This window comes from Homalodisca vitripennis, chromosome X (genome assembly GCF_021130785.1).
Source record: "Homalodisca vitripennis isolate AUS2020 chromosome X, UT_GWSS_2.1, whole genome shotgun sequence".
Classification (NCBI taxonomy): Eukaryota; Metazoa; Arthropoda; class Insecta; order Hemiptera; family Cicadellidae; genus Homalodisca; species Homalodisca vitripennis.
In genome coordinates this window covers 157269342-157282351 of record NC_060215.1, presented here as the reverse complement: position 1 = coordinate 157282351, position 13010 = coordinate 157269342, and the positions used below count along the sequence as shown (strand labels likewise).

Below are 13010 nucleotides of genomic sequence, written 5' to 3'. Positions count from 1 at the left end.
ATAGGAGGTTGTTTAGATGTCTGAATAATTATGTAAAATAATGTTTTGTAGAAGGGTGAAAGTTAGTTACTACTAGCAATAACCGCGAGACGGTATTGGTAGCGTACGAAATAACGCAGGTATTATCCCCTTTACCCTCACTCGAGACACGGATTTGTCAATCAGAAACTACGCCTGTTCCAGTAAAAGGGTTATTCCTTAGTTCGCTGGGTTACAGGATGGGAACATCACCACTGATATTTTAACTGTAATAGTAACTGTTATGATGATCATATGTTACATTATTGCATTCTGTTACAGGGGTCTGGTAAGTGGTGATTGCCAACATGGGATACGTCATCATGTACAGTATCTGTTCTGTTGATTGGTCTGGGCCTCGGATCATTGGAGCTACTCAGGTTAAAATCGCTCATAATTCTCAGCATATTTTCTTAATATTAATCGTTGTTGATTTTTGGTTGTTAGAAAAATAGTTGTAAAATTGTAGGTTAAGATCTCCTCTTTTTTTTTTTTTTTTTTTTTTTTTTTTTTTTTTTAATAGAGAAATCAATCGACGAGTTAAGAGCCAATCGGGATATTCTCAGAAAATGATGACTACCTAGTTTATGAATTTGCGGCTTCGAGAAGTTGGTGAAAACTACATTGATTATGTTATACTAACTGTTGAAAGTTTTAGCTTTGCGACGTATGTACCTCTGCGTTGAAACATTTGACTCTTGGTTTGTTGGCCAATGAGAAGATACGGTGTTGTGGTTACATGTGTGCCTACATATACGCTGTTTGAGTATAAGACATATATCAGGATATTATTCATTGATCGAGGTGTTTTCCTGTGTTGGAACACTTGACTCTAGGTTGTTGGCCAATGAGAAGATACGGTGTTGTGGTACATGTGTGTGCCTACATATACGCTGTTGAGTATAAAACATATTTCAGGAAGGATATTATTCATTGATCGAGGTGTTTCCTCTGTGTTGGAACACTTGACTCTTGGTTGTTGGCCAATGAGAAGATACGGTGTAGTGGTACATGTGTGCCTACATTTACGCTGTTGAGTATAACATATTTCAGGATATTATTCATTGATCGAGGTGTTTCCTCTGTGTTGGAACACTTGACTCTTGGTTTGTTGGCCAATGAGAAGATACGTGTTTGTAGTGGTACATGTTGTGCCTACATTTACGCTGTTGAGTATAACATATTTCAGGATCTTATTCATTGATCGAGGTGTTTCCTCTGTGTTGAAAACACTTGACTCTTGGTTGTTGGCCAATGAGAAGATACGGTGTAGTGGTACATGTGTGCCTACATTTACGTAGGTTGAGTACAAAATATTTTCAGGATCTTATTCATTGATCGAGGTGTTTCCTCTGTGTTGAAACACTTGACTCTTGGTTGTTAGCCAATGAGAAGATACGGTGTAGTGGTACATGTGTGCCTACATTTACGCTGTTGAGTATAAAATATTTCAGGTATCTTATTCAATTGATCGAGGTGTTTCCTCTGTGTTGAAACACTGGACTCTTGGTGGTTATGCCAATGAGAAGATACGGTGTTGTAGTTGGTACATGTGTGCCTACATTTACGCTGTTGAGTACAAACATATTTCTAGGATATTATTCATTGATCGAGGTGTTCCTCTCTGTGTTGACACACTTGACTCTTGGTTGTTGGCCAATGAGAAGATACGGTGTAGTGGGAGTACATGTGTGCCTACATTTACGCTGTTGAGTATAACATATTTCAGGATCTTATTCATTGATCGAGGTGTTTCCTCTGTGTTGAAACACTTGACTCTTGGTTGTTGGCCAATGAGAAGATTCGGTTGTAGTGGTACATGTGTGCCTACATTTACGCTGTTGAGTATAAAAATATTTCAGGATATTATTCATTGATCGAGGTGTTTCCTCTGTGTTGAAACACTTGACTCTTGGTTGTTGGCCAATGAGAAAGATACGGTGTAGTGGTACATGTGTGCCTACATTTACGCTGTTGAGTATAACATATTTCAGGATTATTATTCATTGATCGAGGTGTTTCCTCTGTGTTGGAACACTTGACTCTTGGTTGTTGGCCAATGAGAAGATACGGTGTTGTGGTACATGTGTGCCTACATTTACGCTGTTGAGTATAACATATTTCAGGATATTATTCATTGATCGAGGTGTTTTCCCTCTGTGTTGAAACACTTGACTCTTGGTTGTTGGCCAATGAGAAGATTACGGTGTTGTTGGTACATGTGTGCCTACATATATGCCACACCCTATTGCCGGAGGGAAGGTAAAAAATGAGTATTTTCTTGATAGTTTAACGCGGGATTGGACGCATTATTTGGCGATATCTTAAAATCCAAGCTGAGAATAAAATTTGTGACGTTTTTCATTTACAAATTTATTTATATTGTTTCAGGATAACATAATTAACATAATTGGTTTAATTTATTTTTAATTGAAATTGTTTCTTTTTGTATAGTCTTACGTTTTAAAACAAACACGCATCGCCTCCAGTTCTAATTCATATAATTACTGTAAAAGGTTTACATTCTTTTTTGCAGATGTATTTCCTTGAGGTTCGTAAAAATATTGCTCAATATTCAAATTATAAGTGTAGTTCCTAGCGGAATAATAATAAAAACGAATGTTTAGTAATAAATATTTTTAAAATCCTAAAAATAAATACGAATTTGTGACTCGGAAAACAATTCGACAAAAAAACTATTAAGCGCGCGCTCTCTAGTATTATGTGGAATCGTACTAATAACATCGTTTTATTAAAGTTCAATAATTTGGAGGTGATTAGATAAAAAAACAACATTTAAAAATGCTGATTAAACCTGTGCAGTACACCGTTGGAGGTAAAATGAGTTAAATTGTTTACATATGGAAATCAAAGGTGTTCGGTAAACTATTTGTTTTATTTTGGTACTTATGTGTTATATTGACCCACATTTATTTCGTTTTATGTATACGAAATTTGTAGAATGTAAACCCTTCCGTTATTTTTGTCCAAAGTTTTAACATTATGAGTAGGAATGTCTGTTAAAAAAAGTTATTTTCACAATTTTAGAGGTTATAGTTATATGGCTTTACAATATTGGTATGTTCTTAGAAGTTGTTTTACAACACTCCATGTCGGAGGCGATCATAATCAGAAAGTTTCCACTTTTGGGTACTAAATACATTTTACAACTGAGCAAAACTAACGGAATAGTAACTTCTTACTCATTTTGTATCTAATTTAGATACAATCATACAACACACACAACACACACACACTCTCTCTCTCTAAAGCACACGCACACACACACACACGCGCGCGCACACACACACACACACACACACACACACACACACACACACACACACTCACTTATGTACCTATATAAACTTTGGCAACGTTTTCTCAACACTTCCAAGGCTGCATTAAATGAACGCTGATATCTCCGACTTCCTTTCTTAACCAATGTGTAGGTAGCTTTTTGTACAGAACAGTATCTCTTACAACCTTTCGCATTCTGAACGTAGCGTTTGGCACAGAACAGTATCTCTTACAACCTTTCGCATTCTGAACGTAGCGTTTGGCACAGAACAGTATCTCTTACAACCTTTTCGCATTCTGAACGTAGCGTTTGGCACAGAACAGTATCTCTTACAACCTTTCGCATTCTGAACGTAGCGTTTGGCACAGAACAGTATCTCTTACAACCTTTCGCATTCTGAACGTAGCGTTTGGCACAGAACAGTTATCTCTTACAACCTTTCGCATTCTGAACGTAGCGTTTGGCACAGAACAGTATCTCTTACAACCTTTCGCATTCTGAACGTAGCGTTTGGCACAGAACAGTATCTCTTTACAACCTTTCGCATTCTGAACGTAGCGTTTGGCACAGAACAGTATCTCTTACAACCTTTCGCATTCTGAACGTAGCGTTTGGCACAGAACAGTATCTCTTACAACCTTTCGCATTCTGAACGTAGCGTTTGGCACAGAACAGTATCTCTTACAACCTTTCGCATTCTGAACGTAGCGTTTGGCACAGAACAGTATCTCTTACAACCTTTCGCATTCTGAACGTAGCGTTTGGCACAGAACAGTATCTCTTACAACCTTTCGCATTCTGAACGTAGCGTTTGGCACAGAACAGTATCTCTTACAACCTTTCGCATTCTGAACGTAGCGTTTTGGCACAGAACAGTATCTCTTACAACCTTTCGCATTCTGAACGTAGCGTTTGGCACAGAACAGTATCTCTTACAACCTTTCGCATTCTGAACGTAGCGTTTGGCACAGAACAGTATCTCTTACAACCTTTCGCATTCTGAACGTAGCGTTTGGCACAGAACAGTATCTCTTACAACCTTTCGCATTCTGAACGTAGCGTTTGGCACAGAACAGTATCTCTTACAACCTTTCGCATTCTGAACGTAGCGTTTGGCACAGAAACAGTATCTCTTACAACCTTTCGCATTCTGAACGTAGCGTTTGGCACAGAACAGTATCTCTTACAACCTTTCGCATTCTGAACGTAGCGTTTGGCACTGAACAGTATCTCTTACAACCTTTCGCATTCTGAACGTAGCGTTTGGCACAGAACAGTATCTCTTACAACCTTTCGCATTCTGAACGTAGCGTTTGGCACAGAACAGTATCTCTTACAACCTTTCGCATTCTGAACGTAGCGTTTGGCACAGAACAGTATCTCTTACAACCTTTCGCATTCTGAACGTAGCGTTTGGCACAGAACAGTATCTCTTACAACCTTTCGCATTCTGAACGTAGCGTTTGGCACAGAACAGTATCTCTTACAACCTTTCGCATTCTGAACGTAGCGTTTGGCACAGAACAGTATCTCTTACAAACCTTTCGCATTCTGAACGTAGCGTTTGGCACAGAACAGTATCTCTTACAAACCTTTCGCATTCTGAACGTAGCGTTTGGCACAGAACAGTATCTCTTACAACCTTTCGCATTCTGAACGTAGCGTTTGGCACAGAACAGTATCTCTTACAACCTTTCGCATTCTGAACGTAGCGTTTGGCACAGAACAGTATCTCTTACAACCTTTCGCATTCTGAACGTAGCGTTTGGCACAGAACAGTATCTCTTACAACCTTTCGCATTCTGAACGTAGCGTTTGGCACAGAACAGTATCTCTTACAACCTTTCGCATTCTGAACGTAGCGTTTGGCACCAGAATATGTAGTATCTCTTACAACCTTTCGCATTCTGAACGTAGCGTTTGGCACAGAACAGTATCTCTTACAAACCTCTCTTAACCAATCTCTAGGTAACATTTAGTACAGAACAAAGCCTCATATACTATCTTTTACCCTTGATTTTATACATAAAAATGGTCTTCTATAATGTGTCTTTTACTTGAAAATTATGAGCATGTATTCGTATTAGGTACTTGTAATATGTATTTTAAACTAAATATTAGGTTATAAGTCGAGAAATATTCTTATATAATATATATTTATATACAGTTACAAAAATTATCATGTAAAATAAAAATTAGTAATTGTATATGTTTTTACCGCCGATCTGTTGACGTTTGCGCATAGACATGGAAGATGAGTGGCCCTGACCTCAAGTTAAATATTATTTACAAAAACCGCGCCAGGTCATTCATTATTTTGGTGTTGGAAAAACCAAATTAATGAATTTTAGTGGTTCTGCAATGACGGATTATCATACGAAAAGTACTACAAAAATACGTTATCTTCCAATTAAACTTCTTAATGGCTAAATTTATATATATATATATATATATATATTATATATAAATATATGTGTGTGTGTGTGTGTGTGTGTGTGTGTGTGTGTGTATGTGTGTGTGTGTGTGTGTGTGTGTGTGTGTGTGTGTGTGTGTGTGTGTTGTGTGTGTGTGTGTGTGTGTGTGTGTGTGTGTGTGTGTGTGTTGTGTGTGTGTGTGTGTGTTGTGTGTGTGTGTGTGTGTGTGTGTGTGTGTGTGTGTGTGTGTGTGTGTGTGTGTGTGTGTGTGTGTGTGTGTGTGTGTGTTGTGTGTGTGTGTGTGTGTGTGTGTGTGTGTGTGTGTGTGTGTGTGTGTGTGTGTGTGTGTGTTGTGTGTGTGTGTGTGTGTGTGTGTGTGTGTGTGTGTGTGTGTGTGTGTGTGTGTGTGTGTGTGTGTGTGTGTGTGTGTGTGTGTGTGTGTGTGTGTGTGTGTGTGTGTGTGTGTGTGTGTGTGTGTGTGTGTGTGTGTGTTGTGTGTGTGTGGTGTGGTGTGTGTGTGTGTGTGTGTGTGTGTGTGTGTGTGTGAATACATACGAGTATTAAGGGCACAACTCTAAGAATATTACAATTATTAATTCATTTATTACCCTTTCTTTTAAGGGCATTATTTAGGCATTAGCACACACTTATGTAATACGTGTACAGCTATGTTTAATATTACAAGATTAAGGTTATTTCAAATTTGAAGTTGCAATCGATAAAATATTGCTACTTAACAAACAGACAAGAAAAGTGAGTGAGTATTAACTTTCGAACTGTCATACGTGAGACCTTTTTATCAATAATATCAGTCAACAAGACACAGTAACTTAGCTTCTAATGAATATGACGTTGCAGGTTAAAGTTAACATGTCCACACGCTTTTTATGAAACTAACAAACTCAGAAAGTAACCATCACACATGTTAATAAGGTACTGACAATTGACATGGTTAACCCGCGCGATCTATTCCGATTGAGTAACAACTTTTTTATTCAGCGTTTTCCTCGATGTTAACACAGTAACCCCATAAGACAATCTAGCCTGGGTCAGAGATAAATTGGAACTCCTGATGGACCTTTTACAATACCGACTAAAAGGTGCTCGAAGTAAGGTCAAGCCCAGGTCAACTCGTCCAGCAGTCATCGTTCTTTGTTTGAAGGTTATTTTTGACGATGGAAGGATTGTGAAGGAAACAGGATTTTTCCGGACATTTGCCATCGTTCAGTGAAACAAGAAAACAGTAACACTACGTTTCGAGATCTGCAATCTGATCTCTTCTTCAGGTAAAGAACTAACCTAATACATAATTACAAACTAGGTTAAAAATAAACAAATCTTACTAAAGCGTTGTGGCACGCCTAAGTCAGGAATCACAACCTACATGTTGTTAGTCAACTTCACTAACACTAAAGACATGCACTTAATACAAAACACTAATCATTAAAACTAAACTACGGAATACAGGTCACAATACGTCTTCACTCGTCTACTAACCACCTACGACTAGACCTGGTCTAGACCTAGACCAGAGGGACTAGCCAATGGCAATCGTGACGGCTGGCTAAAACAAGATGGCGGAAATACAAGGGAAGGGGAACAGGAATGGGCCCTTTCGTTATTTATTGGTTCATGCGAGATGAACTTCTTAAAACCATATTGTGACTCCGCATTGGTTTATTACAAATATCCGATCCGTTTGATACTTTTGGGTTTTCTCTTTAGTTCATTTTTTAGAATTGGTAACCAAAGCGGCCTAATCTCGACTGATGGTTGACTGATTGGTTGGTCTGCCAATTTAATATATGTTGCCTCAATTAATTTCCTTTTGAAGAAATGTGGTTCCCGATGTATTATGTGGGCTTCATCCCAATAATCATAATACATATTTATAAACATAATTGTTAAATAATTTGCCTAACAGCTGTCTTTCGTGAGTAGAAGCGCCGCAGGAAACAATGTACCATGTGAACATCCGGTCATGTGTTCCTCATATTTACATTACTAGCCGTTTACATTCTATTTTTCCAAAATTTAACTTTAAAATTATCACTAAATTAAAAAATAACATCGATTTTCACTCAAATCCACTAACTGTATTATTTCTCTATTCGATAAAAGTGTTCCAAAAATCATGTACCATTCTAATTCTCTTACTATTAAGAATTTTACATAACAGCAATTTGGTTTTATTACATAAAAATCAAGAATTGTATCTCTTCCTTAATAACCGAATAACACATTAAATCTGTACTTCCTATTTTTTTATTATTACTTCATCTCTGTTAGTCGATTCGCCATCTCGATTGAACATCGATTGAACAACCCGAATGTATGAGTCTGGACATTTTTTGTAATGTATTACCTAAATTTACATCAATGTTTATTAAATATTATAATTTATGAACTAACTTCCCTAACTTATTTTTCTTGCTTGGCTAAAATTTTGTTACAATGCTTTTTCTTTTTTTTACACATTTTTGGTTCCTTATCTTATAAGGAAGAATAACTAACATTATGTATTTCTCCTCTATGAAAAATATTTTTAGACCGGTCATTTTCTGAAGTATTTTGTAACTAGATGACCCGAGATTCAGGCCCTGGACTCCTACTCTGTTCTGTGTATACATTTCACATAGTTGTAAGCTACGTTTAACACATCCAGTTCTAGAATTTGGGGGGGGGGGGTTTTCTGTAAGCACTAGTTCTGACCCGGTGCCAGGATTATATCCTATGTTGTTGACAATTTTCACAATTTCTAGTTCAGAATATTGACACACTTTGACTTCAGATATGTACCGTACAGACTTTGTACATGTCTTCCTATTCTTTGTGGTCTAATCACCAAGTCTTTTCTCATGTTTTTCTAGCATATTGTGTGTATGACAGAATTTAAGATAAACAGATTGATCTCATTTACGCTTAGTGCAAGTTCATTGCCATCTAACAGATGATCAAGTAGTGGTCATATAACAGTGAGCTTGAAATTTGATTATCTTATAACAATGTTTCCCTCTTCACTTTGAACACAATTGTTATGAAATATAAGAGTTACCAACGATGAAACTGTCTGTACTCTCTCAGCATGTTACACATTTTTCAATCGGGTTTTCAAGTTTACTAAAAATGTTTGTATCAAATGGTAAACTTGGAACATTTATGTTGTATTTAAAATGTTCACTCTAAAACTGTTCAACTGGAGTGCTTACCGCATTGCAATCAGTATAGTGCTTACCGCATTACAATCAGTATAGTGCTTACCGCATTACAATCAGTATAGTGCTTACCGCATTGCAATCAGTATAGTGCTTACCGCATTACAATCAGTATAGTGCTTACCGCATTGCAATCAGTTTAGTAGTGCTTACCGCATTGCAATCAGTATAGTGCTTACCGCATTACAACCAGTATAGTGCTTACCGCATTACAACCAGTATAGTGCTTACCGCATTACAATCAGTATAGTGCTTACCGCATGCAACAACCAGTATAGTGCTTACCGCATTACAATCGATCAGTATAGTGCTTACCGCATTACAATCAATCAGTATAGTGCTTACCGCATTACAATCAATCAGTATAGTGCTTACCGCATTACAATCAATCAGTATAGTGCTTACCGCATTACAATCAATCAGTATAGTGCTTACCGCATTACAATCAATCAGTATAGTGCTTACCGCATTACAATCAGTTTAGTCCTACCGTACAGTGACATCCTAACTCATCACACAAATTTGCTTCCTCGATGTTACAGTCTGCTATACGCATAATCAAATTATATCTTGTCTGTAATTTAACATTCAAGTTTTTAGTCTATTCTTATAACTTACATAAATATTCCTGTACTTCACCGATTTGCACCGTCTTTAGTTTGAACCCACCCCCTTCCAATGTCCTGCATTCTTCTATAAATTTCAGAAACACTAACATTAATACTTTTCAATATTTAAAATTAACTTATTTGAGTTATCTGTTATCACTCTTTCATCGTTTATTCTATAAATCAGTAGCAGTAGCAGCCATGCATCCGTGCAACCATGCATCCGTGCAACCATGCATCCATGATTACACATTGCAGGAGGCATAACTGAATGCCCTCAGTCATATATATATTTTGACATATATATATAAAACTCCGGAATATATATATATATTCCGGATAGAAAATCCTATTTCTATAAACAGATATAAAATAGTGGTACTTTACTCTCAAATACAAGAACACAACAATATCGTGTGTTTTAACAGTTTTATGACATTCTAAAAGGTTTATGAAATTTCCTCGGACTTATGTAGCCTAGAAGTATAAACTTTTTTACTGTGATGTTTGTAAAGGGTGAGACAGTATTGCAAAAGGTGTATCCTTAACATGGTAATGTATCCTTAATAGGTTAATCGGTGCCTTGCAGTAAGTGACACAAAATCCGAAAAACAAGTAGTATTTATAATGTACGTAAAAACTAAGGTTACGTTTTCAAATGATTTAGGCGATTACTTCTTATCAAATCATGAGGTTTGTATACTAATAATGCAATTTCTAAAACAGATAAATTACCAAAAGAAATGTATTCATCCTTACGTAATTGAAATGGATATCAAGAGTTGTTTAGAAAAGTACAAAACGTACAACACCAAAAATATTGTTAAGGCGAGCAATTATATATATAGCTGTTTAAAAAGAATCCAACGTTAAAAAACACAGTCGTTAAAATCTTTAACTATAACACTTCAAAAACATATTCTTTAGGGTTTGACATTATATCTAGTGTCAAATGTAAAATATTTACAAACCAACATTTTAAGTTATAGAACTAGACATTCAAATGGTTTACCAAATATTCCTGCAAAATTATTAAAATAACTCAATAAAGTACCAAAATACAGCGCGAAAAAGTAAAAATTCCAAAAACAAGAAACATTTAACTGAAGAATAAGACGAATTATATAAAAGTTAAAAAGATTTATCACAGTTGCGCAACTGAAGGATTCTATAATCATACTCATCAAGCATTCATGATATAATATGAAACCTTGTATGAGGAAGTAAAGAAAAAATGTTATTTTGGTGTAGGTTTGTATCACAGGAGCGGCAATAAAAATTATATACTATTTTCTATACACTTTAGATCGCCATTTTGTATCGCATATACAGATCATTTATGTTTTTCTGCGCCAAAATGTTTAGCATGCAAAGACCTTTAAAACTGTAAGACTGTACAAAATTACGCGTGTTTGCATTTGAATTTGTTGAGATTCCAATACGGAACCCTCTGTTTTTAGGACACTCAGTATTTTTATAGTTGAAATTATTAAACAAATTCTTTGGGGTAGATTTAGTGGAGAATCTGTTGAAACTAAATCTCTGCAGTTACTGTATACTAATGTGTACTTTATATTTCTACTATGAACTATAAACAAATCGTTGTGTTTTCAAATAAAATCTACTTGCGGTTACTATCAATAAATCAGTGATACACTATGTGTTGTAACAGTTTTGTGTGTTTCCAGACAACGCATCACCACAAAGATGTAGAATACCCGCCGTGCTTCTTCAACCCGCTATGCACGTGCTCCAAGGCGGTTCCGGACCTCGGTATTGTAACGTGCAGGGACGTGCCACTGCCTCGCATCCCCCCACCCATCAACAGCAGCAAGGTCTTCATGCTCAACCTAGAGAACAACGGCATGGGATACCTAGAACCGCACTTTCTGGAGGGAACTGGTAAGTCCTACATATAAACAGGTTTTCATCCTACCTGTGTTAGGGAAGTTTTGGAATTATTATTATTTTATTTTAAGTCGTATTTTGCTTATTAGTGTCGAAAAGAACAGTTAAGCCAGTTGGGCCAGCCAGTTCCCGACCCATCAGTGTCACGCCAAGATTTAGATGAGCCAGCCAACACTTGACCCATCAGTGTCACACCTATATTTAGATGAACCAGCTAACACTAGACCCTTCAGTGTCACACCGAGATTTAGATGAGCCAGCCAACACTTGACCCATCAGTGTCACACCCATATTTAGATGAGCCAGCCAACACTTGACCCATCAGTGTCACACCAATATTTAGATGAGCCAGCCAACACTTGACCCATCAGTGTCACACCAGTTTTTAGATGAGCCAGCCAACACTTGACCTACCAGTGTCACACCAAGATTTAGATGAGCCAGCCAACACTTGACCCATCAGTGTCACACACCGAGATTTAAATGAGCCAGCCAACACTTGACCCATCATTGCCACACCAATATTTAGACGAGCCAGCCAACACTCGTCCTATCAGTGTCACAACGGGATTTAGATGAGCCAGCCAACACTTGACCCATCATTGTCTCACCAATATTTAGACGAGCCAGCCAACACTCGTCCTATCAGTGTCACACCAAGATTTAGATGGGCCAGCCAAAACTTGACCCATCAGTGTCACACTGAGATTTAGATGAGCCAGCCAACACTTGACCCATCATTTTCACACCAATATATAGACGAGCCAGCCAACACTCGTCCTATCAGTGTCACATCGGGATTTAGTTAAGCCAGCCAACACTTGACCCATCATTGCCACACCAATATTTAGACGAGCCAGCCAACACTCGTCCTATCAGTGTCACAACGGGATTTAGATGAGCCAGCCAACACTTGACCCATCATAGCCACACCAATATTTAAGCGAGCCAGGCACAACTCGTCCTATCAGTGTCACACCGAGATTTAGATGGGCCAGCCTACACTCGATCCTATCAGTGTCACACCGAGATTTAGATGAGGCAGCCAACACTCGTCCTATCAGTGTCACACCGAGATTTAGATGAACCAGCCAACACTTGACCCATCAGTGTCACACCAATATTTAGATGAGCCAGCCAACACTTCATCCATCAGTGTCACACCAATATTTAGATGAGCCAGCCAACACTTGACCCACCAGTGTCACACCAAGATTTAGATGAGCCAGCCAACACTTGACCCATCATTGCCACACCAACATTTAGACGAGCCAGCCAACACTCGTCCTATCAGTGTCACACCAAGATTTAGATGGGCCAGCCAACACTTGACCCATCAGTGTCACACCGATATTTAGATGAGTCAGCCATCACTTGACCCATCATTTTCACACCAATATATAGACGAGCCAGCCAACACTCGTCCTATCAGTGTCACACCGAGATTTAGATGAGCCAGCCAACACTTGACCCATCAGTGTCACACCAATATTTAGATGAGCCAGCCAACACTTGACCCATCAGTGTCACACCAAGATTTAGATGA

The 13010-nt window shown here is 37.8% G+C and overlaps 1 protein-coding gene across 1 annotated transcript in view; it reads left to right on the top strand.

Moving 5' to 3' along the window:
- Nucleotides 1-318: 318 nt before the first annotated feature.
- LOC124370055 (chaoptin-like) overlaps nt 319-13010 on the top strand; it is a 93953-nt gene continuing 81261 nt past the window's right edge. Inside the window, 2 exon segments of the mRNA XM_046828375.1 lie at nt 319-398; nt 11245-11458. Coding sequence (XP_046684331.1) covers nt 327-398; nt 11245-11458 — 286 coding nt within the window. The 5' untranslated portion in view covers nt 319-326.